The sequence below is a fragment of the Pygocentrus nattereri genome, chromosome 3 (assembly GCF_015220715.1).
Source record: "Pygocentrus nattereri isolate fPygNat1 chromosome 3, fPygNat1.pri, whole genome shotgun sequence".
NCBI lineage: Eukaryota > Metazoa > Chordata > Actinopteri > Characiformes > Serrasalmidae > Pygocentrus > Pygocentrus nattereri.
The window spans coordinates 47,780,507-47,807,045 of NC_051213.1; the positions used below are offsets into that span (position 1 = coordinate 47,780,507).

A 26,539-nucleotide genomic window follows, 5' to 3' on the forward strand; every position below is an offset into this window, starting at 1 on the left:
TATATATATATATATATATATATATATATATATATATATATAAAAGTCTGTCTAATACCAGTATGTCATGTTATAATTTGTTAAGGTATGTTTGGGAGAGGGATCTTTCTATTACATTTGATGATGACACATGGAACAATAGCCACACGAAAATATTTCCCGGATGCACCTCTGTCAATATCCAAGAGCAGAATCCTATAGCAGATCCTATCTAATTCCTATACGCCTTCATAAGATGTTTAAAAGTGTATCTCCTCTATGTCCTAAGTGCAATACTGATCAGGGTACACTTATGCATATGTTTTGGGAATGTAGGAAAATCCAAACATTTTGGAGAGATGTTCATCAAGTTGTTATGAAAATATTGGATAAAAGCTTCCACATGTCACCATGTTTATATGTTTTGAACTACAACCCCGATACGGTTATAAATGACAATCAAGCCTATTTGAAGGGAGCATTATCATATTTAGCGAAAAAATGCATCTTACTGCTGTGGATATCTCCAGATGTTCCCTCACTCAACATGTGGCAGACACAGGTGTCGAAGCTCCTTCCATTGGAGAAAATTACTTTTGAACTTCACAAAAAAACACAGAAAATTCTGTGAAATCTGGTCATCAGTCTGGAAAGTACTGGAGGATCTGTAATTGTAATTGTTAAGTTTCCTTCTTGTATCATATTTATATTGTATTGCTTTATATTTTATTTTATTTTGCCCTATTTCACTGTCCATTTCTTTAAATTCATAGAGTATGTTAACCCCCCTCCGATACTGCTGTGGCAAGAGATATTCTTAATAATAAATATTAAAAAAAGAAATAACTGACTGTATGATGCTGAAGTACTGAAGTAAATCACTCTTTTTTTTCTGTATTTTCTTTCTTAGATCTACCACTAGCTCAGATGCAGCCTCTGTGCATGAAGCCCCACCCACAGCCCCTCTGTCTTCTCTCTCTTTTTCCAACCCCTCTCTAGCCCCGCCTTCCCCCTCTCCCGCCCCTACCTTCCTTCGCCCCCGACCAGCCAATCAGCAGCAGTCTCGGGCCAAACGTCTTTCTCACCTTTTCTTGAGAGGGCGGTCCAATAGTGATCGTGATCGTGCGATTGGAGAGCGAGAAAGGGAATTGTGGGCACATTCGGCTGCCCCTTCATCACATCATTTCCTGCCCCCTGCGTCATCCTCCGCCCCAGGGCTGGTTAAAATCTACGGTGATGCCCTCTCAAGTGGAGCTAACTACCGTAGCTTACTGGCCAACATCCACTCTACTGCCCGACAACTTATCCAGCAGGTCATCACCCGCTACACTGAGAGGGAGAGGGAGAATGAGAGTGATGACATAAGTGAGCAGATACTTATGGATGTTCTAAGTATATGTTTCTCCAATATAACCAATACCTGTGTTTCATAACTGCTTCTGTAGGGTGCTGTCTTGTTTTTAGTAAGTAGTGTACCCTAGAACACTAGAACTGCTGAAAAATGAAGTATGATATGATTATGTAATGCACATTGTCTGGCACTGGGGAGTGACATCAGAGGAATCTGCAGTGTGAATTTTCCAGTTGTCCATCAGTGCACCAGAATGTTCACACGGGTTAGGAATGAAAAATCTAGGTGAATAATGTTAATTTTAAATTGATATAATTTCATTTTAGTGCAAAACATTAGTTTGCAGTTTGAGATGATATTATACAACAAAAATCCATACACTAAAAAAATACAGTACAGAGCGTGCCTGAACTGGATCACAGGGTATGTTTCTCAAATCCCATCTTGATTTTTGTGCTTAGTGCAGTTGTTCAACTTAAGAAAGCCTTGGCAGAAAAGAATTAGGCATGTGTCACAGTGAGGAAGGATATTTAACTGTGGCGGGCAGTTGTATCGAAGGGTTTGATGGTAAAGAACCTCTGGGTTAGGTGATGTACAGCATTGTTTTATGTGTTCCTGAGTACAAAAAACACTGCCAGCGTAAGGGACCTAGAATTCTGCTCTACAGTCTGCTACAAGGGTATCTTATTTGGATTTCTAAATTTGAAAATGACATAAGCAATATAACCCTGATGATGTCACTCTCCTCTGAATGTCCCAATTTCCTGTGCACCTGCTTAGCTCTCCAGAAACATTCCCCGGAGGACTTCCTGTTGTGTGATGTCATTGGAAAGCCCATTCAGCAGGCAGATGGAGGTGTCCAATGGCAGACAGAGTGCCGGAGGGGCGTGGCTCCCTGGGAGTGCCCCCTGCTGTTGGTGGACATGTGGAGGCCCAAGGATGGCTTTGAACGGCGCTTTGAGATCCAGCGCCGTGATGAATATGAGAGGGAGGAGAGAGAAAAGGAGAAGGAGAGAGAGAGGGATGGAGAGAATTACCAAGGTAGAGTGAAGCGTTTAAGACCCTTTTGTTCTCTTGTTGTCTTTAGTTTCTTGGTCAAAAGCACATCTGATTGCGTATCATCTGTTACGTTTGTCAGACAGTGTTTTTTTGCACAATAATAACAATGAGTTGATGTCTATAGAAGTCAGCGTATTCAGCTATCCAAATTTTTGTTCCCTTGAAGTGGATGTTAAAGTGACTAATGAATTGCCTTATTGCATTGGCTTTATAAATAACATAGATGTATTAAGTTAGCAAATCCAACTGCAGCCTATTACACCAGCAGGGGCAGCTGATGATAGTTTTAAAGGACAAAAAACTTGACCAACATATTTAAAAGTGCTTGCACTTGCTGTTGCAGTGCGCTGGAGACGCAACCGGATGGCCTCAGGCAGTGGTCCTGAAGAGGAACGGGGTCACCGGGGGAGAAACACAGAGCTCCGACGGAGCATCAGTGATATGAACCTGAGCCTGAGGCGTCGGCAAGGTAACCAGGCTGCCAATGACGCCAGACATGGGGAAAACACACCAACCAACGGTGGACCACCGGACAGGAAGAACATTGTGAGCATGATAGCCACAGAGTCAGGAGAGGTGAGATTCAGAAGTGAGAGAAGGAGAAGGATGAAGAACACACAAAGCAAACAGATGAATATGCAGATATTTGTATTAGTACACTACCATTCAAAAGTTCACTTTCTGTATTAAAATTTTTTGTTCTTTTACATATAATAATAGCTTATAAAACTTGAATTGCAGTAAAATAAACAAGAGAGCAAAATGTACTTTTAATGTTTTAATATTTAAGTGTTTTTGTGAAGGAATGAAAATTTCTACTTAGAGTAATTTTTTGTTATTTCCTGCCTTGTGGCTTGATCGCCACTTTTGTAATATGAGGCATTCTGGACATTAATTTGAACTGCAGGCTTGATAGCACATATTTTTTTTCATCATTTTAGAATCAAATATAGCGCCATTGAGAGTTTCGGACATGTATTAATGTTTTTTTTTCTCCTTCTAATCAAACCTGTGACAACATTAGCATGTTAGAATCATTTTATATTTCATCTGTAAAAAAACAAATTGGTTTCATATTATTGGGAACATTGGCTACAAAGTTTAAATTAGCAATGTAAAAGATAAATGTAATGAGGTATACAAATATAGTATGTGGAATATGTGCAGGTTTAGTGAATCACTGACAAATATAGGGGCATAAAAAATGTATTGATATATCAGTGTGAAGGTGGCAGTTCAACATTATACATTTTGGAATGTTAGGATTAATTATAATAGATTGTAATAATATTGAATAAATGTATGCATTAAATTTATGGGCAAAATAAGGAAAAATTAAGGAGAAATCCCATAAAAAGCATGTTATTTTTAATTATTTATGTTCCACTACTGTGTAGTTGCTTTCTGCAGTCATATTTGTGTATTCATTATATTTTCTTAAATATTTTGAATTAAACTGATGAATGATGAGTTTCTTCTACTGGCAAACTTGTCTGTTCATTGTAAATAAAATTTTAAAGGCTGATGTTTTGCGCTGTCATAATCAACACCTATGATCTTTCCCAAAGGTCACTGGTTCGAGGGTCCTAGGTGAGGTGGATCGACACTCGCGAGCAGTGAATGAAGAGAGGGACACCTGTGACCTGGAAGTGATGTCGCAGAGCCTGATCCTCCCGCCAACAGACCGTCCATACTTCCTGTTGCTGCAGGGCTATGACCAAAGCAAGGCTAGACATGCAGCACGACCCTATCATGCTGACTGCCCCATGATATCATACCTGCATTCCTCTAATCTCAACATACCATCTCCTCTTTCATACCTTTGAGTGGATATGGCATTCAGAATGCAGCACAAAACAGCTATACATGGACATACAATGGCCACACGGGCTGCACAATGCATCCACACACTCGCTATGTCTACATCTGGCCCTGCCGCACAATGACCTCACACAAGAGCGCATTGTTGAAAACTGTAACACACTTCATCCCTTATCAGCTCTGCATTTCTGAACAACTTAAGATGGCAGATTATACATTTTCATAGCAACTGAGCTGAAAATGACAACAACCTTTTTTCTTTCTAACCTCTCTCTCTAACTCTATTGGAGCTGTGTTAGTTTTCCCAGTGGAGGTGGTGTAATGTGATTTTGTAGTGGTGTCTGACATCACAGTAAAGAATATCCAGCGCACACATACACAATCCCACAACACACTACAGTAGACAGTGTGCAAACGATGAACTTTAGTAGTGCTTGTTTTTTTATGTGATGGAATATGACTGCTAATGAACATTTTTGTAACGAGTTGGAAGTCGATCCACAGTAACGACTGCTAAGGCCTTTACACACCGAGCGCATTTTATTTGTGTGATTTACATGGATGACAGAAAATAATTGTCTTGTGTGGAGCTGCATTTAAAAAAGCAGCTTAAACAGAGTCACAGAGATCCAAGAGCTCGTAAAGCTTTAGCTCCTAAAATGAGGTGAAGGAACTTTTCCACAGTGGAAAGCATCATGCATAATGTCACACTATGCCCGTATCATGAGAAGCAAACAACCTTTTCATTTATACTCTGGCTGTTTTATTTTGTGGCACATACAATTTGGTGTCCTTACAGAGTGTATAGTTTTGTTGCGGAAAAGTCATTTTGCGTTTTAGTGTCTTTTTTCGCATTGTGTATGGTGTGTAACGGCCTTTAGACTGTAAAGGCTACAGACACTCCAAAATCATACTGAATTCAAATCATTTATCTCATTGCTAATCGCAGTAATTACTGTACCTCTCTGGGAAATCTAATCCTGCTCTAAGGGGAGTGTGCAAGGGTCTAAGGATTTCTGATTTTCTGATTTTCTTTATTTGTCCAGGACTTTGTTTTGTACATCATGGCGAGCCACACTCATGTTTTCGGGAGAAAGCCAACATTCCGCGAGAGGGAGAAGGACAGGGAGAGAGAAAGGAAGGGGAAGAGGCCTCTCAGAGTGGACACTTTCCTCTCAGCTCCAGACCTCCTCACACGACACCTTCTGGTCCGGAGGGACTCTGCCGTTCCTGACCAACCCCGTGGCCAAGGTATCGCAGGTTTCATGCGGGACCTGTGAAACACTGTGTTAGAAAAGAGTCTGTATAAATGACTAGGCCTGCAACAATTAGTCAACAAAGTCGATTAGTCAACAGTGATTATGTAAAAGGGTCGGTTACTTTTTTGTCAGTGTTTATTTTTATTGCTGTTATTTTATGTGATCAGACAGACCTCATGGCACTAGAAACACATAGGAAAAGTCTTTTCAGAACAATGAGAGTAACAAACAAAACAAACAGACATTCATAAGAGAGAAAGAAAAAAAAGGAAAACAGTCCAATCAGATAACTTTTGTCAAACCATGCAGTGAAGTATTGCATGTTCATTTGTAAAAAATACCCCGCTTCAATCAGTACAAGAAAACAGTGGGACATATTGTTTATTTAAAAATAAAAACACTCTTTAATGCTCTATAGCAGAGGGATCGAAGTCCAGCATACGTTGGTGATTTTCCTTTTCAAACACACCAGGTTCAGCTCAGTAATAAACAGGTTTAAATGCTGTGTTAAGAGCAGGAAAATCACCAAACTGTGCTGGATACGGGCTCTCCAGGACCACAGATTTTTATCCCTACTCTGTAACGTTCATATCATCCAGCAAATTGCAAAGGATAGGGAGTGAAATGTCATCTGTTGATTCACTACATTGATTCACTGATTCACTACAATAGATTTAGTGTATACAAAAAAAATCTGTTGCTGCAGGTGTATAAATGACATACGCTGCAGTTTGCAATGTGTAAACAGCTGATGGGACACTATTTGTAATACACTAAACATAACAAACCTCCAAAATAGTTCACAGGTCAAGGCAAAACATTAATTACTTAGAAGGTATGTTAATGTAAAGATGAGACTTTTTTAATATTCTCACATTGTAAAGGAGAGTTGTTATGCTCAAATGTACAAAACATAAAAATGGAGAAGCTTTTATTTAAATCATTACATGAATGTTCAGTTAATCAATTCAGTTATCAACAGTTATAATCACATTTCATGGAAATCTTCTATCTGTACTAAATTGTTGTTTTTCCTATAGCACTGGTGCGTCCATTCAGGGGAGGAGCTGTCACTCACAATGGAGCTGTACTGTACAGAGAAGCGGTGCTTAAACCTGGGGACTTGATTGGGCTTGGCAATCACTTTCTCTTCTTGTATCGTGACCCCCGAGTGACCCCTGCCCCACCCATAGCGTTGGCCCCACCTTGGCAGTCTGACAGCGCTGCTTCTTTTGGGGCTGGAAACATTGCAGACAGACAGGAAGTTCTGAGGCAGTATTTAGGATCCACCGAGGCAGTGCTGAAATTCCAGGCCAAACAGGCAGATGCCGTGCTACAGGTATGACACGTCATTCCTTCAGGTCAGCAGTGTCACTGTTAAGAAAGTTCACACTGAGTGAAAAAATTATGAGACACACTACATTCTCTTTTGGGGGGCTTCATTTTTTTCAAAGGCTGCTTTGTGTCTGCCTGTTGCGAAGCAAGCTATTGTTTTGAGATATTCAGGCAAAAACTTTATTGAATGCAGCTGCTAATCCCCTCATTACTGTCATAGAAGGCCCATGTATCTGAATGACATCAAAGTAGTAAATTCTAATTACTACTCTAAGTAGAACTGGATATATTAAAGCAGCCACACAGACTTGAGATCAACCATACACAAGACCAAGTTGAGGCTAGGGATGTAGAGAGCTAATGTCCATCAGATAGCATTTAGCAGAAAGAACAAATACATGGATACATTTTTAGTTCTCTTTGGCCCTACCTAGTCTTTCCTATGATGCATGAAACCACAAACTGTTAAAGATGTAATCCCTTCTAGAGATAAATATAGCTGCAGGAAGACCTTGAATTTCGTTGGTAAATATGTGGTATGGCTAAATACTTTGTCACAGGAAATACATCTATAATTGCATTACTGCAACAGTCACAGATAAACCCAGCAAGGTCTTTTTTTTTTCGGTCCAAAACCAGTTCCTCTGTAATAAACTTTCTATTTTTGTTTTAGGAAATTATGTCAAAGAATTCAACTCCAGATTCAGGAGGAGGACCATTAGCCCCAGCCTATCTGCTGTCACTCATGATTGACTACACCTCCAAACATCTGGACCCAGCACTGACACCCCAACTGCTGTTAAAGGCAGCCAATCAGATTAAGGCAATTGTGTGGGTGCGTATCTACTGTCCTTTTAAAGAAATGTCTCGTAATAACAAAATTATAGCCATGCAATAAAGTTTCCACTGTAGTCTGCGCAGCTGTATACTTGGCGTATGATAGGTAATGCTTTAAATGATACATTGAACTGTAAAACTTTGTGATAATCATATTTTAAACTTCCAAGCAAAGCACCTCATGGACCCAGCTTGTAACTCACTCATTTACACACTCACTCATGTTTAGCAAGCTGAAGACTCAACCTGATGGGCACTCGTAGCAGTCAAGTAACTGTTGTTGCTTGTCAGAGTGGAGCCTCTCATCAGTGACACCGTGTCCTTGTTAAAATGTGCTGGTGGAAGTAAACAGGTACAGTTTAAACAGTAAACAACAGTGGTGCTGCTGATAATATCATGCTTCTTTCAAATCTAGATTTTTTAGAGCTGTACAGGAACATATGGCACTAAAAAGCGTATCACTGTAATCACAAGCTAATGAAAGGGGTTTAAGGCACATTATTGCTTTTTAAACATTGTAAGGATATTTTAAAATTATTTTGATAATGACAATAATAATAATTTCAAGATAGTGAGTTTTCATACCATCTCACCCCATACCATGATCACTGATCATCACTTTCTCTGTTGCACAACTGTTCAGTCATAACCACACTTAGAGGGGTTATAGAAGTACTCAGGATATAACCGATACAGATATTCTGCATAAAAGGGTCCTGAGGCGGTCGTGTGTGAGTGCTAGTGAAGAGCTGGGGACAGGGCAGGCTGTGGTTTGAGGAGCCACAGCTGCACACACATGGGCTTTCACTGGTATTTCGCCGAAGTTTGTAAACAGAGGTTGACTGATGTCATTTCCACCCGTTTGGAAAATGTGCTGTCATTGTCCGGACACATCAGCCAAACATACCCGCCCAAGCATTCATCCAAGGCTGCTCTAATCTCTTCTCTCTCTCTCTTTCTCTCTCTCTCTCTCTCTCTCTCTCTCTCTCTCTCTCTCTTTCCCCTATTCCATTATTCATGTTTCAGGACAACATTAAAGAGTTTGGAGACAAACATCCCACACAAACGTAAGCCATTCAAGCTTTTTGGTGCTGCACATGATTTTTTAACACATAACATATATAAACTGCTTCTTGTTTATCATACGTACATTCTAGTGGCTTACATAAGAAACATGCTCTGTGTGCTGATCAGAAGATACAGGGGGCCCAAGGACACTCAGTGATAGCAAAATATTTTTCATCCTAATCTCTGTCTGCCACATCTGTAAAGATACAGTTGATTACCAGTGACAGTAATTTCAGTGTGTTTTTCCTGAACTTAGAAAAGAAAAGAAAATCCCTTGCCTTAAAACTCACTGATAATAGAAGTCATCGGGCAGATGCGCTGCATTTATAAATGTAATGAAATGAAATCTGTGCCCATAACTACAACTGTTATGCTTGTTAACAGTGCAGGTGTTTCAATGAGATGGACTCAGAGAATGAGAACAGTCTTATCAAAGCTGTTCTTGTGAAGTTTAATCCAGCTTTCAAACAATAAACAAAAAACACAGTTCTGTTTGCTTTTCTAAAGTTTTCTGGTAGCCATGATAATCAGGCAGGATACCACTGTGCTGGTCATGAATAACCACAAATTCTTTCTGGAAAACTAGTTCTGTCTCAAAACAAAAGCATTATAAACACCTTTCACTGAACGATTACTGAAACAAGTGTGTTTTGCGTAAGTGTTTACTGACGGAATGAAACGACTGGCATGTTTCTGAGTTAACCCTTTAAGGCTGATGTCAAAACATGGCTATTTCTGCTGTTTAGTCTCCTCTTCTGAGTTAATCACATGATTTCTGTTGTTGGATTTATTTGACATGTAAAGAATGTCTGAAAATTCACAGTTTATTTAATTTGTGTCACAAACTTTTTGAGCAAGAAAACACATCAGCAGAGATATGAGTCACATCAATAGTGTTTTATCATTGCTCTGATTAAACAAATTAATAGCAAGTGTTTACGGTGCGTGTCCACTTGCAGTTTCTCCTCACTGCATCCTCTTCATTTCTTTGGGCAGCTCTGCTGCATTGCACAGTGTACAATGATTTGCAGTGCGGCAAAAAAGTTTCAGCAGGTTTCAACTATATGCAAATGAATGTGGCTGCCGCACTGTGTTTTGCCAATCAGGCAGTGTTCGACAGGCCTTCGTCACAAACGACGAACATCTTTCTCTGAGAGTCGAGAAACATTGGTTCTCTTTCTTTTCAGTCAATCCGTGACAATTTTTTATAATAAGGAAAACATCTAGTTTTATATAGAGCTGTTCACAATGAGGATCTGGAGGGAAGACGTTCAATTGGATAAAGTTTACATGGTTCGAATGGGAAGGCAACATTTAAACTATACAAAACTCGTAGGTTACTTGCTAAGTTTGCTGGTGACATTGTGGATGACTGATGCATTCTAAAAATAGTATACGTCTGCATTTGAGTCTTGTTGAGTGTGTTTACATGCACTTAAGAATCCGATAACTGCAGAAAATCAGATTTTGTCAAAATTTCCAGCCAATTTTTTAAAACATCACGCCACTTCATCTGAAAAAAATGAACGTACATCATTTAAAAGATGAAGAATATTTCAATCCTTTATTTTCTGTTTGGTTTCAGCGCCTCTCTAAAAGTGTTTTACTGCCATCTCATGACATCCAAAGTCTGTTCTCGCTCATGCACAGACTGAGAAATCCGATAGAAATCGGAGTACGAGTTTGCATGCACATGCATGAAATCCGAGGACTGAGATAAAATCTAGCTCTCTTTATCGAAATTCCTGGTTGGATTTTTAGATCGGAGTATGGGGTTTACATGACAATTTGAATAATCGGATAGCTGCAACAATCCTATTATGATTGGATTATTGAATGTATCTTCCTTCATTTCCGTGATGAAACACTCACCAGTGGCAAGCAGAGAGATCTGGTGCAGTGGGTTGCGGCAAGAAAAAGTGCAACTGGACACATACTGTTAGTGGCTCAAATTGCACTCTGAATGAGCTTGTTTACTTGGAAAAAAACAGTACAGTTTGAAGGAATATCCAGATTCTTAGAATGGATTACAAAATGCTCGATTCTGTGGAGTGAACAGGTTTTCTGTTCTTCTCTAATTACAGGGAAACTGTATTGACCATATGCTACAGATGTATCAGATAGAGATTAGTTTGAAGAGTGCTGGAGGGTTCCTTTTACAACATAAATAGAAAACAGTCATCAGGAACCCTTGGATCATACAATGTTGATATAATATTAACTCACAGTGTAGAAACCATAACTGTTTTATGAATTGGTTATTGAGTTTTAATGTTGTGTATGTTTGTGTGTGTGTGTGTGTGCAGTTCTTCAGACACTGAGGCTGATCTTCCTCCTCCTAGCGTGCAGAAACTCTCCTCTGACCTTCGACCTCTCATGTTCTGGATGTCCAATGCCACTGAGCTCCTCAACTTTTTCCAGGTCAAAGTTGAGGCTATGGAGAAAGAATGGGAATTTGAGGGTGAGGATCAAAAATAGAGAATACAGTGGTTGCTATTTTCAGTAGACTACATAGTTACTCTAAAAAGTGTAATTTCTCAAAATAAAAATACAATGTGACTTTACACAACACGCTTCTGTGTATCTGCTGAGATAAACCTGTTTGGCTTTCCATGCCTGAATCATTGTCTCCGCATGTCATTTTCCCATTCTGTCATTTTTGTTCGACACAGTAGTCAAAGCAGACATGCACTTTGTATTATCTTCCACCTAATTATTTTCAGCTGTTTGAAAGCATAGCTGTGTTTAAACGTCTTGAGTTTGGGTCATATTGGAGATTTAGTGTGATGAAGTGTCACCCACTTTTTTATTTTCTAAGGTATGAAACTACACAGCATGGCCTGTTGCGAACTGTCTCCTTTTTTAGATGCTGTATTAACATTTTAACAATTAACAATTTATACATTGTTAAAATATCAGAATGTACTGTTTAGTACAGTCCATAAAATATATGCCTGTATTGCATTCGTCACCACCTTGAACACGTTTATACATGCAGATTTCATACTTTCAAGGATATCTGTGATTTTAAAATCTGCGGATGTGTTTTTGCCTTTGTTTAATGAGCTGTGTCATTTGATCTTCTTCAGCCCCCGGTGACCCAGTATTGTCCGCTGACATGGACACTTGCTCTGAAGCACTGGCACAGCTTGATGATGTCATCATGCACACCTTCCAACAGTGCGTGTATCACCTGACTAAGGTGAGAGGAAGTTAAACGATAACACATGAAATATGCTTAAAATTTAAGTGAATGGAATTGAAGTGTCCATATAATTACTTTTTTAAAATGAATGTTTATTGTACTATGCAGTTATTACAGTAGTATGTACAGTTCACGTCCCAGTCTGTAGGGTCAATATGCAAAACTAAACTGCAAAAAAAAAGTCACATTTACATATGACCCCCCATTCAGCCTACAACAGTTTAGCCCCACCTGCTCATGGTAAGGCTGTAGACAGTTTGAGCAGAGTTATTGGAGTGGAAAAGCTATTAAGCGGAAAAGCAAGTGGATTTGTGCAGCCTTCTGAAGAATTCGCATATCCAAAGGGAGTGCCTTTAGATAATTTTTTCCCCTACATCTCTGAGGATTTTGTTCGGAATTTAACAGCTTGTTCCACATTTAAGCCTGGACTGTGTATCAGTCTTAAAGCCACAGCCACAAAAACAACCCAATTAATTCTAAGGGATACAAGAAAACTTGGAAAATGGTCATGTAAAAAAGACCTATGACTGTTTTTGGTACATAAAGCACGCAAATGTTGCAAGTGGACTTACAGCAAAGGTGAAAACAATAAAATGCAAGAAAAATTTAGAATATGGACCCATTGAAGTAAAAGCCCATTCCATTCCCTCCCTCTGTCCCTCTTTCAGACTTTGTACTCTCTCCTCCCTACCCTGCTGGACACCAACCCTTTCTCGAGCGAGGAGAAAGAGAAAGAGAAGGTCGGAGCGAGGGATGGAGCGAATGCAGATGGAGAAGAGGGACATGAGGAGGGTGATGTTTCTGCCTTGCCGCCCACTGTGGCTGGGCTGGTGGAAGTCTATCGCTGCTCCCTGCAGCTGTCCCGTGAAGCCTGCCTGTCTCCCCCGCTCACATCCCAGACCTTTGGCTACCTCTTTTTCTTCACCAATACCTCGCTCCTCAACACCCTGCTCGAGAGAGGTTGTATTGCCAGAGTGTTTTTGCTTTGCTTGACACAGAGAGAAATTAGTAATAATTTAATTTACACAATGTCTACCTATCCCAAATGTTGGTGATCAATGAAGAATGTTTTGTGTCCAGATTTACTTCATTAGTTAACAAGAAACGCATAAATGGATGTTTATACCCCACCAATTAGCACGGTGCATTTTGCAGTATGTGCATACTACATTGAGATAGTATGTAATCTGAAATAGACCTGCTTATATAAATTCTGACATTCTATGACACACTGTAATTTATAAAAATGAGAACGAAAGCGTGGATAAAATTTAGACTTCCAGTACTGTTTTTAACTGTTTGAGATTACTTAACAAATCTATGTGGTATGAGGCGAGTGTGTGAAGGCGCGCAATGCAAATGTTTGGCTGTAAGCTTCTGTTACTTAGTAGCTACATTATCCGCAATAATCTAGTCCAAAGCTAAAGAAGCCGATCAACTACAGTGGGAGTTTTGGCTGTGCGCAAAGGAGTGGCACTGATGCAGTTTTTTGAAAAGCTTTTGCTCAAAGTGTTTTGACTGATTTGTTTGTCTTTTTCTGCATGTCAGATGGTTTGTTTTCCTGGTCCCGTGCTGTACAGATTCGCACTAATCTGGACCTGGTCCTAGACTGGCTTCAGGGGGCAGGCCTTGGAGACATCGCCTCAGAGTTTCTTAAGAAGCTGTCAGTCATTGTCAACTTCCTGTGCATCCCGAAGACCCGCCTTATCCAGGTAAAAGTTGAAAATCAAAATAAAGTACCGTTTCAACTGTATGTGACAGATTACTAGGAGTTGATGAAACGCTTTTATTTGAGCCATTCTGCAATGGTATTGGTACTCACCCACCCCCTCCTCACCTCACATGACTTCAGGTGACTAATTACATGACATGGAAAGCAGAATGGAAACATAATATTAACCAACATATTCCCTTTAAACAATTATAAGCAGTTTTGAAAGTAGGGTAATTCATTTTGACAGAACTCATCTGACAACGAGCTCAACAGTCAAATCCACTTGCACGTCGTCATTGGTAATGGGGGGGTGGCAGATTTTTCCTTTGAGGAGCTTACTAGCTTTGTAGCCTGCAAGCTATACTGTGAGGAGAATATCGCTAAATATTCCCTTTTTAATTGTACTTGTAAGTACAAGTACTGATTTTCTAACCAAATGTATCCTGGCATTTCTTTAGGTTGGACTTTATCCATTCATTGCTTTTTAATCCGTTCGTGTCAAAAGCCTGTATACAAGTTTGGGGATATATTCAAAGTCAGGCCCTCATTATTTCTCTCTTGTCAGTCATCTTGGGCCAGCCTACAGGAGGACCATGCCTTGCTAAGCCCTGCCCAGCTTCACCACCTTCTGACTCATTATAAGCTGGGACCAGCCAGAGCTCCACCGACCTGCTGGGCTCCACCCCCAGGCACTGAACTTGGAGGTGGTAAGTAAACTAAGCTCAGTGGGGCGACCACACATATATAAAATCCATTCCCCTTAGACCAGTGGTCTTCAGATCAGGACCTTAAATCCAGTTTACATGCCTAAATTTCGTATTCACTAGTAGTTAACTGAACTGTTGATGTAACAGATTGGTCACCTAGAGCCATAACTTCACAATCCAAGCCTGGAAAGTGGATTCAAGGTCCAGAATTGAAGAACTCTTGACTTAGACGTTCAATCCACATGAAGTACATACACCTTAATCTTATTATTACATACAAAGGATTATTATTCAGTGTCTACAAGTACTTCAGTGCAAACTAGCTGAGCTATTTGCTGGTTAATAGAAGTGTGTAATTCAGGCCTGCTGGCAGATCCTGGTTATTTAAGGGATTAAAGTGATAGTTCAATAATTCTACTTAAAATGTAGTCAATTAGCTAAGACATTGGTTCAGTGAACAAATTTACACTATTGCTGTGAATATTTCTTGCCTTCTTTTTTCTCAATTCAGACATTTTTGAGAGTTTTCTGGACCATCCACCTCTGATCCTGCCCAATGAGGCTCCGAGTCTTGATCTTACTCAGCCCATCCCGACTCCTGAGCTCCAAAAGGAAGTGACACGCCTGCGGACGTTCCTGTGGGGCCTGGACCAGGATGAACTACCTGCCAATCAGAGAACTAGGCTGTAGAACAGGGAACATGCCAGGTGTTGTAAAACTATGGCCTGAATGCAGTATGCATTTGCACACACCCTTAGGTTTGGCCTATACAACACATTTAAAAGGCTTGAATACATATCACTATTTTTTCTAAGTACACTTAGAGAATTTGCCTTACAGTATTACTGGTGTAGGTTACAGTCCTTAAATATAAAGAACATAAATGAAATGCTGTGTAGGGTGGTTTTCGATAACATCCTCACATTGTTTAAAACAAAGGTCGAACAATTATGCACCTTATCCTGCGTAATTTCGTAGAGACAAATACAGTGTGGAAAATGTTACATAAATATTTGACTTAGGGTCAAATAGTCATTGCCTGGTTGCAATGAATACATTTCAGTGATTAGGTCTTTTTTTCTATGTTTTTAAAGAATTTAATGTGTATCCGGTTTTGTTTTTGTTTTATGAATATATGACATATTATCACTATTATCACTTATTCACAGATCTGTACAAATGTAATATTACTGCACATTAATGACCAGAATATAACACTAAAAGCTTACAACACTTGCTTGTTTGTTGAACCATGTTTTAAATCTCATCTCATCAAAAGTTCATTTCTAACAAACCTTCATTGAAACATAGTTTAGTCATTACAGTTATTCTGAAAAACACACCAAAATGTCTTCTCATTTAAATTCCTACAATTTGGAGCAAAAACTGCCTCATTATATTTCGTCAGTTTCCTCACTGAACTACGTGAAATGTTGTTCACCAGTAAAATATTGATATATTTGGATCAATTTGGATATTGAAGACCTGTCCTGTTGTATATTCACATATTGCTAATAAACATTAACGGTATAAGACCAATTCATTTTGTATTGGTCTATTGTTTTTCCAATGTACTTGTGGAAGTTCTGTGGTCAGTTGAGTTTTACCCCTGTCATTCTATTAATCAACACTGGGGGGCATGATAGCAATACCTAGAGACCTAATAAGCATATTATTACAAAAAGACCACCAAATAAATGGGGTACCCCAGTAGGCCACTCATGAGGTCTTACCAAAGATTACTGACAGTAAATGAGGTGGCTTATGTTATGTGGTTTACAGGTCTAGAGTTATTATTGTTTTTTTATGCTTTGTAATTACACAAATATATATTAAGTTCCATATCAAGTTTTATACTCATTTTCATTTATACTCTGTAGCAAGTTAGAGACTACATTTTTGACTTTCATTCATTCCAGTGTTAAAAGGTTGTTTTTTTTCTCAAAAAAAGGCTGTACACTTTGCATTGTTTCATCAAATTCAAATCATAATAAAACACCTCTGCTTCTTCTTACAAACAGATCTGGTGTGTACTGAAAGTTTAGAAGCCAAACTGTCCACAGAATTTCTCTTAATTATGATAAATTTACAGCATTTTGTGACTGCTGTTGATAACTGCATTCTAAGGGCTCATGTGAGAATATAAATAGCAGGAAATGAATAATCTTTGTCAACATTCTCCCTCGCCACAACATATGTGATCATCTCCTTCTAGACACTGAGCTTCTCTTTGCTTTTTTGTTATACTAGACAAAAATAGGCTAAGGCTCCCTAAAAAGAAAAAAATGAGATTATTTACTTATTTTGAATAACCTCTGCTGAAATCTGAAAACATACCAGAATGGTTGTTAATTACTATCATGGTGATTATTCAGAGTAGATGACTGTTAGTATTAATGTTAGAAGGATTAGCACTGACTGTCACTGTAATGTTAGTCCTTATACACAGTTAAAATACAACCCAACCATTAATTATGAACAGTAAGCTTCATATTTGGCTGCTCAAAAGGTATTTTCAAATGTGCTTTGTGTAAACATCTATTTAGGCAACAAAACCATGAGCAAATCCATAATACCAGTACTGTGTAATACTCTGTCAGAGCAGGGGAGCCACTAAACATAGCTGGACTTGTAGTTTCAACCTCTAAGCCTACATCTAAGGACACATCCTGGATTTTGGGCCTCTAGGCAATCACTTGGAACATTGCCCTCCTCAACCCTAAGTAGGTAAGTAAGACTATGTAGTTATTGTAATTATGCACATTATGCTTTTACATTTATGCATTCAGCAGATGCATAAAATGAGCAAATATCTATAAATATTGTTATACTGTCCACCTCTAGTTCTGACCACACAGTCTGATTGGTTATTAGGGGTATAACAATTCTGAAACCAAGACTGAAACCAGTCTGGTGCAGCCTGTTGGGCTCTCGTGATGTTACTTCTGTAACAAAACTCATTTTTTATTACATAATTAACACTGATAGACATGTAAATCACGAAGTTGATATTCTACTTAATGAATAATAACCCTGAGATTTGAAGGGGTTTAAGGTAGGTTCCTCTGTATACCATGCTTTTTAGTGTTCTTCGTTTTAGTGTTCCAAACTGTTGGTCATTTAATAAAAGCCCAGAAATTTGTTCCCTGCTTCTCTTATTCACCCTTCACCACCAAAAAACCCAAACTGTGATATGAACCGAATTGTGGCTCAAAATCGGGTTCTTAACGGAACTGTAGATTTAGAGAATTGCAACACGCGCATGGGTTACGTTATTTCTAATAACGCCATGCCTGTATTATTCTGAAGACCTCTGGTTGCTAGGTAACAACAATGGTTGTTTTACTCTGAGCTACTTTTTTGGACTGTCAGTATTAAAATGATATATTTGAAAGAACGTTCAGAGAGAGCTTCTTAGCTTTACTGTTTTTATGTTTGTTTGCATAAAAGCATAACGTTTGCATAAAAGCATTAAAACACCCAGGGAGGTTTGTTATGGTGAACAACATAACGGTTGTGATGATTTTCTGTAACCAAATCAAAGCTGTGATGATATTCTCCATAACAAACTCCTGCTCACGTTTTATTGCTTAACACACGAGTGTAAGACTGTTGTGTTTCACTCATTGTTGTGCTCCACCAATCAGGTGCAAATGGAAGTTTAAATGCCAATCCATTTTCATTTATTTAGCTTTCACAGAGATTGAAGATGAGTGGAGTTTAAACCAATGTTTCCCAACACTAGTCCTGCAGGCTCCACCTGCTTTGCCTGGTTTGTTGTTTTCATCATGTTTTCCAGATTTAACACACTGATTCAGCTCAAGAAGGACTTGATAATTAGCAAATGATGTGACTCAGGTACAGGGAACAACACGAAACTGGGCAGTGCAGGTGGAGCCTTCAAGATGGTAGTTGGGAAACACTGCTTTAAAGTGTTTCATATGACCTGTAAATATTAGCTAGTTGCTAGGGGTGCACAACATGAGTTTTGGAGATAGACAGAGTGATAGAATGATAGAGGGCAGAGATCCAGCCAAATTTGGTGATTTCCCTGTTCAAACCTCACCAGGTAATTAGTAGGTGTGTTGCAGCAGGGGAATCACCGAACTGCGCTGGACTCCAGCCCTAAAGCCTCACGGTGGGGCCTAGATTGACATATATTCACAACAATTCAACATGATCACTAAACATTTAGTTTTACCGTGATTTGATCATTTTGGTCTATCTATCTATCTATCTATCTATCTATCTATCTATCTATCTATCTATCTATCTATCTATCTATCTATCTAAACTGCCTCTTTAAAATGAAAAAGTACAATAAATGTATTTTTCATTTCTAATACTCATAAACATTGGAGAAAACATAAACAAGAACCACCTCAGTGTCGAAATGTGAGAAAAAGCTGTCGCTTATGCTGTGAACTTGCCATCATTGACGTTGACTCTAACGTTAGTTATAACATTAATTCACCACTATTTATCCTCTCGGATTAAACAAGCCTTCTCATCCAGTCTAAACAAAAAACAAACCCTTTTCCTTGTCTCAGTAAACTCAGCAGTGGAGAATCCACTTGTGCTTAGAGCGCGTCAGCATCATATACTTACGTGTTTAGTAACTGACCCTTTGAACTGCAGGTTTATTATTCAGTTCCTAATCTTAAGGCTTATTATTCAGTAAGCACTCTGAAACTCATATATAAGTTATGGGGTTATGAGGGGTTCTGAGGGGTTTCATTATAAGGGCTTAAGAACTCTCAGTGCTTTCACTAACGTCATTTAAAAAAACAGCTATATTTTTTCAAATCCGCAGTTATTAAGAGTGTTTTTCTCCCAGGTTCTGTGCCAAATCAGTGACTTCCTGTCAGTGGCTCAGCTTTCGCTCTCTTTCCGGTAAGCAGGATGCCACTGGGACCCGATGACATCATTTCAGTCTGATAGCTGTGTCCGACGTAATTCGGTTGCAGATTGAGCTCATGAATCATGAGCTTTTGTGGTCCAGCTTCAATCAATTAAAGTGACTGTGCCGTTTCTGACTCCAAATGGCGTGCGGTCACTGTGAGAGATCCCCCACGGCTGTTTTGAGCCTCTCGTCCACTCGCTGTGGAAAAAGACGGGTGATCTCTTCCTGACTCCTGTGAAAAGAAAGGAGGATGTATTTGAGGGTGGTGGCCACACAGTAGCGATGCTGTGCGCCCGGTGTGATGAGAAGCTTCATAGTCGACCTCCCCGACCTCTGTGTTTGACCCTTCCGCACAAAAGCAGTGTAATGTCTGTCTGTAATGAGTCAGGCAGCCTGTATTCCTGTTTTTGTGGGTTATTTTCACCGACCTGTATTACTGCACTGTATTTTTTTACATCGACTGAATTCGTACTGCAGCTTTCGTCATTAACTGATTTTGTCCTTAATAGCCTACTGCATTTTGAATGACTGTGGTGCTTTGGCTTGAGTATCTGGCTGGCGTTTTCAGACATAATCGTTGACATAATGTTTTCAGACATAATCATACCCTTACAGAGACAATGTTTTTTGACTCATAAATATGTTTTAACATGTGGTCACATTTTTTTTACTTGTGAAAACGTTTTCAGAAGCGATCACATATTTTTTCTCGTGATAACATTTAACATAAAAATTCATGTCACGTATTTGAAAGGATTGTCGTGTCTTTAGAGATAATTGAAGAGAGGCTTATATCACTAATGTGTATAAGCCTACATTGTTAACCTTTTTTCTGATAGTGAGAAAAATTATACTTACCGCTCGTGGCTGGTCTGATGGCATTTGCTTGGATTTAGCACTGTCAATCAGTTCAGGCTACCATAACTAACTAGGCTCAGTATCTGGATTCTACATAATGCTAAAGCTTCAGTCTCAAGACTCTCTAAACATTGTACATAAAGGGAGGATTTTCAGGTTTTGGGTCATGGATGCAAACTATTACCTGAATATATGCTAATCTTTATAAAAACAAAATGTATTAATGTTATTATGACCAGATTCCACAGGCATGGTAAGTGCACAAACCTGCAGATTCCTGTTGTAGCTAAATGCCATGTTATGTACTTTATTGATCTCACGAGGGAAATTTGTCCTTTTGCTGCCTGACTGTGTCCAGTCTAGGAGCAGCAAGTTTACATGGCTTCCCTGAAGGCACAACCAGGAGCACCCTCCTGGGATTTGAACCAGCAACCTTCTGGTCGTTAGCTCAGCGTTCCTACCACTAAGTCGGTGACCAACTCATTTCTTGCTATCTCTACCCATCAGTAAAATAGTGAAAAGTTTTTGAAAATATTCAAATGAATATTTGCATGGGGAGCAGCAAAATGTACCCACAATATCAAAACTGTCTTTGCGTCTCTTTTGGTCTCCACAAAGGCCCTGTTCACACTTGGTATTAAGATCTAGATCTGTCTTGAGCGACAGCAAGACATACAGCTGTTCACCTGGCTTTTCCATGTGTCTCGATTGTGTCTCCAGTGACTGCTTTGTGCCTGGACGAAGGGACACGCATTTATGTCAGTCTCACTGTGTTTGTTGTCAGACAAAAACTGGTCCATTTTGTGGAAATTTATGAGCTGTTGCAAAGTTTTAGTCCTGTGGATTTTCTAATGCAATCAAATCAAATGGGAGAGTAGATGGAGAAAGCAGCTATTAAGCTGCCTTTATTTCTCCTGTGATGATGTAACCAATTAGGTGGCACTTGGTTGCTTATTGGGACACATCAGGACGCTTTAGCATTCTGTCAGTCACACCATATGGCTAAAAAGTTAGTTTAAATCGCTTAATACATCATATTGAATTCAGTCTTCCACAGACATGAGACTAATTTCAACAAAATGACAGAATATCCTAAATTGATTGTAAATAAAAGTATGAAAATGACATGCACATACATTTACATTTACATAGATAGTGTTAGATGTTCTTCCAAAGTATAAGTGCAAATTTCCGTTACTTTAGATCAGTCAGAACAAGTTCTGTAGCGTTTTACCCTTATCGTACTAAATTTAGTTTCTGGACATGAATGGGTTTATACAGCACATGCCTAAAATGCAGCCTATACAAAGTCATGCATGCAGACCCTCCTGTGTTAAGTGATGAGGTCTTTTATACCTTTTATAAAGCAGCAGCTGCACAAAGAAGTTTACTTTCACTTTGTTTTTGTGTTTTTACTGCGCCACTATTAAAGCATGTATAAAATACAGTGTGTTTAGTGGGACATCGAGATGTGTTGGTCGTGCTTTGTCCCCAAAAGACCATCACAAGGTCACTGCTGTTGAGTTTTTATTTTTTATTAAATTTACACTAGTAGAGCACAAAAATGAACTATGTTTTGTATGTAGCATAGCAGTGCTTTGTATTGTATCTACTGCATGATGCGTGTTGTGCAGGAAAGTAAAAAAAGCCGTACTTATGCATGTATCAGTACCCATTTACCAACAAAGTATATGGATAATACACACACACACATTAATACAAGCATACGTGTATGTACTCATCTGCACCCATTAAGCACGGACTACACACGCACATACACACGCACACGCGTGCCTCCAGGTGCAGCTCCCCACACCTGTTGAAGAACCTCTCTGTAATTAGGACAACACAATTATTGTTCGTATGCGGGGGGTGAGGGAGTAGACAATAGAGCACTTATTCTCGCTCTCCTTCCCTTTTTCTGCATCTCTCCAGTAATGATAGATCCTTCCCCTCTTCAAAGGCCATCGGTTTCCTACAAAACAGCTGAGTCAGTAAACTGAGAAAGGGGGAGGTGGGGGGGGTGTGTGTGTGTGTGGGGGGGGGGGGGGGGGGTGTCGGAGTCTTTGCCTTGTTGTTTGCACTTTGGAGCAAATGTGTCTTTTTATGGTGTTGCTTTATTCGACTGTCTGCACACATATGGGTAGCAGAACATATTTTTGATTAGTGGAGACCCAGATCCGGAGCATCATGCTGCGTTTGTCTTAACTCGGAAGTGGGACAGCATCATTTTCGACGCTGAGCTACAAAGGTCGGGGGGGGGGGTCGCCACCATGGAATCAATTATTGTTAGCAACAATCTAGCCAGCTAACATTAGTGATATTAGTCATTAATGTTTGTGGTGTAAACTTTATGGTCAGTGTTATAGATTTAACCCCCTAATAACCCCTTAAGGCTTATTAATCAGTAACTACAGGGATTTCAGTGGAAACAGGCTGAGCTACTCTTAGGTTATAGAAGTGTGTAATAAAAATCTGGGCCTGCTGATGAACCCTGGCTATTGAAGGAGGTAACCAAAGACTGGGTCTGTATATCGATGGATATAAATGCTTCTAAAGTCTCATTTAAACTGGTAGTGGTACTTACAGTGTGAACAGCCATGTTGATAAGACCTCATGCTGAGCTCAGAGAACACCTAGCTGACTTTCCAAGAAGGAATTCCCATTTGAGGGGGCTTTTTCTGTTTTTTTTTTTTTTCTAGTCAGTGGTCGGCAGTTCTGAGATACAACCTCTAGTCAGGCGCAGCATCTGTCTCTCGTTAGCAGTAGCTGTTGCACTGCTAAGGTTAGCTTGCTTATCTGGAGCAACACTTGTCTCTCTTGTAGAAATAGATGTTGTTGGTTAAACTTTTGATAGGACATGTGGAGGATCCCTCTCAGTGGGTGAGCCTGTTGTTGGGCTAATGTTAGCTAGCTAATCTGGAGGATCACTATGCCCTCACTCATTAGGAATAGCAGTTTTAGGGCTGGTCTGGAGGATCACTCTGGTCTCTTCCATTACGAATAGCTATTGTAGGACTAGCTAGCTAGCTGAGCTTGAGGATCCCTCTTGTCCCTCTTATTAGGAGTAGCTGTTCAGTGCTTGGGGCAGCACGATGGCATGGTGGGTAGCGCTGTTGCCTCACAGCAAGTAGGGTCTAGGTTCGATTCCCAGGCCGGGTGACCAGGGTCCTCTCTGTGTGGAGTTTGCATGTTCTCCCCATGTCTGGGTGGGTTTCCTCCACGTACCCCCAAGTCCAAAGACATGCAGTTAGGCCAGTTGTACATGCTATATTGACCCAGGTCTGTCTGACCTGTGATGGAGTGGTGACCTCTCCAGGGTGTATCCTGCCTTCTGGCCGATGACCGCTGGGATAGGCTCCAGCGACCGAGAAGAAGTGGCTTAGAAGACGTGTGTTTAGTGCTAACTTTAGCAAACAGATTGTGAGGATCAAGCTCTTCTGTCATTACAAACTAAAGCAGCCTGTTTTTCTGGCATCATTAAATGCATTTCATTCAAACTACATGCTGCAAAGTGAACTTTACCAGTACCTATTTGTGTCAACCACAAATGATACAGATAAATATATAAACATATAAACAAAACAAAAAGCATCACACATTGTATTTTTATGTAGTCTTTTTCTTTTTTGGCAGTTGAATTTACAGTCTTGAAAGTAGGAGTTCACTATTGTTGTGATAGAGCCAGACCCAGTTGGCCTGTAAGTTATATTTAAGTGTTTTCATGCAAACGATTGGGAAGGATAATCAAATCATAAAGAACAAGAACAAATGGGCAGAACTGTTACGGATTGTATGCAATGATAGGCTAGTGAAGCTTTTTTGGCTCAAGTTAAATGAAAAAAATAGAGAGTGAGCCACAGCGGGGGTATGCCCACATCCCCCTATTCCATGTGCCCACAATGTGTGTGTGCTTAAAAGCTACACTGTTAATTGCAGTAATCTGCTTTCCTTCTGAGGACTTCTGAAATGCTCAACTCTCTCTGTTCTGAAACACTGATTAAGCATTACTGGGAATTTCCAGCCTGAAAACTAGACCATTTGAGAGATTGCTAGCACCAAAGCAACACTTCAGGCAAAGCTGCTGTGTCATAAGGGTGATGTAACAGTGACATAAAGCTATTATAAACTGTGCTAGTGACATCATATGGCAAGAAATTATACCTTGGCAAGTGAAAGCATCTAAACGCCTAAAACCTAGTTATTAACAACAAAATATTCAGGAACTACTATGAATTATTCAGTAACTACAAGCCCAATTCCAGTGAAGTTGGGACGTTGTGTAAAACATAAATAAAAACATAATACGATGATCTGCAAATCCTTTTCAACCTATATTCAACTGAATACACTACAAAGACAAGATATTTAATGTTAAAATGGATAAACTTTATTGTTTTTTGCAAATATTCACTAATTCTGAATTTGATGCCTGCAACACATTCCAAAGAAGTTGGGACAAGGGCGTGTTTACCACTGTGTTACATCACCTTTCCTTTTAACAACACTTAATAAGTGTTTGGGAACTGAGGACACTGATTGTTGAAGCTTTGTAGGTGGAATTCTTTACCGTTCTTGCTTGATGTAAAGCTTCAGCTGCTCAACAGTCTCCGTTGTCTCCATGCTGGCTTTTGAACTTTGCCCTGATAACAATCCGGACAGTCCTTTTCCTCTTTGGCCCGGAGGACACGACGTCCATGATTTCCAAAAACAATGTGAAATGTGGACGCGTCAGACTACAGGACACTTTTCCACTTTGCGTCAGTCCATCTCAGATGAGCTCAGGCCCAGAGAAGCCGGCGGCGTTTCTGGGTGGTGTTGATATGTGGCTTCGCTTTGCATGGCAGAGTTTTAACCTGCACTTGTAGATGGAGCGACGAACTGTGTTCACTGACAGTGGTTTTCTGAAGTGTTCCTGAGCCCATGTGGGAATATCCATTACAGAATGATGTGGGTTTTTAATGCAGTGCCGCCTGAGGGGTCGAAGGTCACGGGCATTCAGTGTTGGTTTTCTGCCTTGCTGCTTACTTGCAGAGATTTCTCCAGATTCTCTGAATCTTTTGATGATATTATGGACTGTAGATGATGAAATCCCTAAATTCCTTGCAGTTGCATGTTGAGAAATGTTGGTCTTAAACTGTTGGACTATTTGCTCACGCAGTTGCTCACAAAGTGGTGAACCTCGCCCGTCCTCGCTTGTGAACGACTGAGCCTTTCAGGGATGCTCCCTTTATACCCAATCGTGACCCTCACCTGTTTCCAATTAACCTGTTCACCTGTGGAATGTTCCAAACAGGTGTTTTTTGAGCATTCCTCAACTTTCCCAGTCTTTTGTTGCCCCTGTTGCCCAACTTCTTTGGAATATATTGCAGGCATCAAATTCAAAATGAGTGAATATTTGCAAAAAACAATAAAGTTTATCCGTTTGAACATTAAATATCTTGTCTTTGTAGTGTATTCAGTTGAATATAGGTTGAAAAGGATTTGCAGATCATCGTATTCTGTTTTTATTTATGTTTTACAGAACGTCCCAACTTCATTGGAATTGGGCTTGTACTATGAATTATTCAGTATCTACTGCAAATTATTCAGTAACTACTATGAATTATTCAGTATCTACTGCAAATTATTCAGTAACTACTATGAATTATTCAGTATCTACTATAGATTATTCAGTAACTACTATGAATTATTCAGTATCTGCTATGAATTATTTAGGAACTACTATGAATTATTCAGTATCTACTATGGATTATTCAGTAACTACTATGAATTATTCAGTATCTGCTATGAATTATTTAGGAACTACTATGAATTATTCAGTATCTACTACAAATTATTCAGTATCTACTATAGATTATTCAGTAACTACTATGAATTATTCAGTATCTACTACAAATTATTCAGTATCTACTATGAATTATTCAGTAACTTCTATGAATTATTCAGTATCTACTACAAATTATTCAGTAACTACTATGAATTATTCAGTATCTACTACAAATTATTCAGTATCTACTATGAATTATTCAGTAACTACTATGAATTATTCAGTATCTACTACAAATTATTCAGTATCTACTATAGATTATTCAGTAACTTCTATGAATTATTCAGTATCTACTACAAATTATTCATTATCTACTACAAATTATTCAGTAACTTCTATGAATTATTCAGTATCTACTATGAATTATTCAGTATCTAATATAGATTATTCAGTAACTACTATGAATTATTCAGTATCTACTACAAATTATTCAGTATCTACTATGAATTATTCAGTATCTACTACAAATTATTCAGTATCTACTATAGATTATTCAGTAACTACTATGAATTATTTAGTATCTACTATGAATTATTCAGTATCTACTATGAATTATTCAGTATCTACTATCAATTACTGAGAAACTAATGTAAATTATACAGTAATTACTTAA

General features: G+C 39.2%; 1 protein-coding gene across 5 annotated transcripts in view; it reads left to right on the top strand.

Moving 5' to 3' along the window:
* The window catches only part of rasip1 (Ras interacting protein 1), a 39,318-nt gene extending 23,444 nt beyond the window's left edge, over nt 1-15,874 (top strand). For all 5 annotated transcript variants that reach the window (XM_037537112.1, XM_017706117.2, XM_017706120.2 and 2 more), the window contains exons 3-16: nt 890-1,344; nt 2,111-2,371; nt 2,733-2,965; nt 3,958-4,116; nt 5,257-5,461; nt 6,510-6,808; nt 7,478-7,639; nt 8,668-8,708; nt 11,016-11,170; nt 11,799-11,911; nt 12,583-12,874; nt 13,463-13,626; nt 14,194-14,335; nt 14,847-15,874. In XM_037537112.1, the coding sequence (XP_037393009.1) occupies nt 890-1,344; nt 2,111-2,371; nt 2,733-2,965; nt 3,958-4,116; nt 5,257-5,461; nt 6,510-6,808; nt 7,478-7,639; nt 8,668-8,708; nt 11,016-11,170; nt 11,799-11,911; nt 12,583-12,874; nt 13,463-13,626; nt 14,194-14,335; nt 14,847-15,025 (2,860 nt within the window). In that variant the 3' untranslated portion in view covers nt 15,026-15,874. The remainder of the gene's footprint in view (nt 1-889; nt 1,345-2,110; nt 2,372-2,732; nt 2,966-3,957; nt 4,117-5,256; nt 5,462-6,509; nt 6,809-7,477; nt 7,640-8,667; nt 8,709-11,015; nt 11,171-11,798; nt 11,912-12,582; nt 12,875-13,462; nt 13,627-14,193; nt 14,336-14,846) is intronic.
* Nucleotides 15,875-26,539: the final 10,665 nt, after the last annotated feature.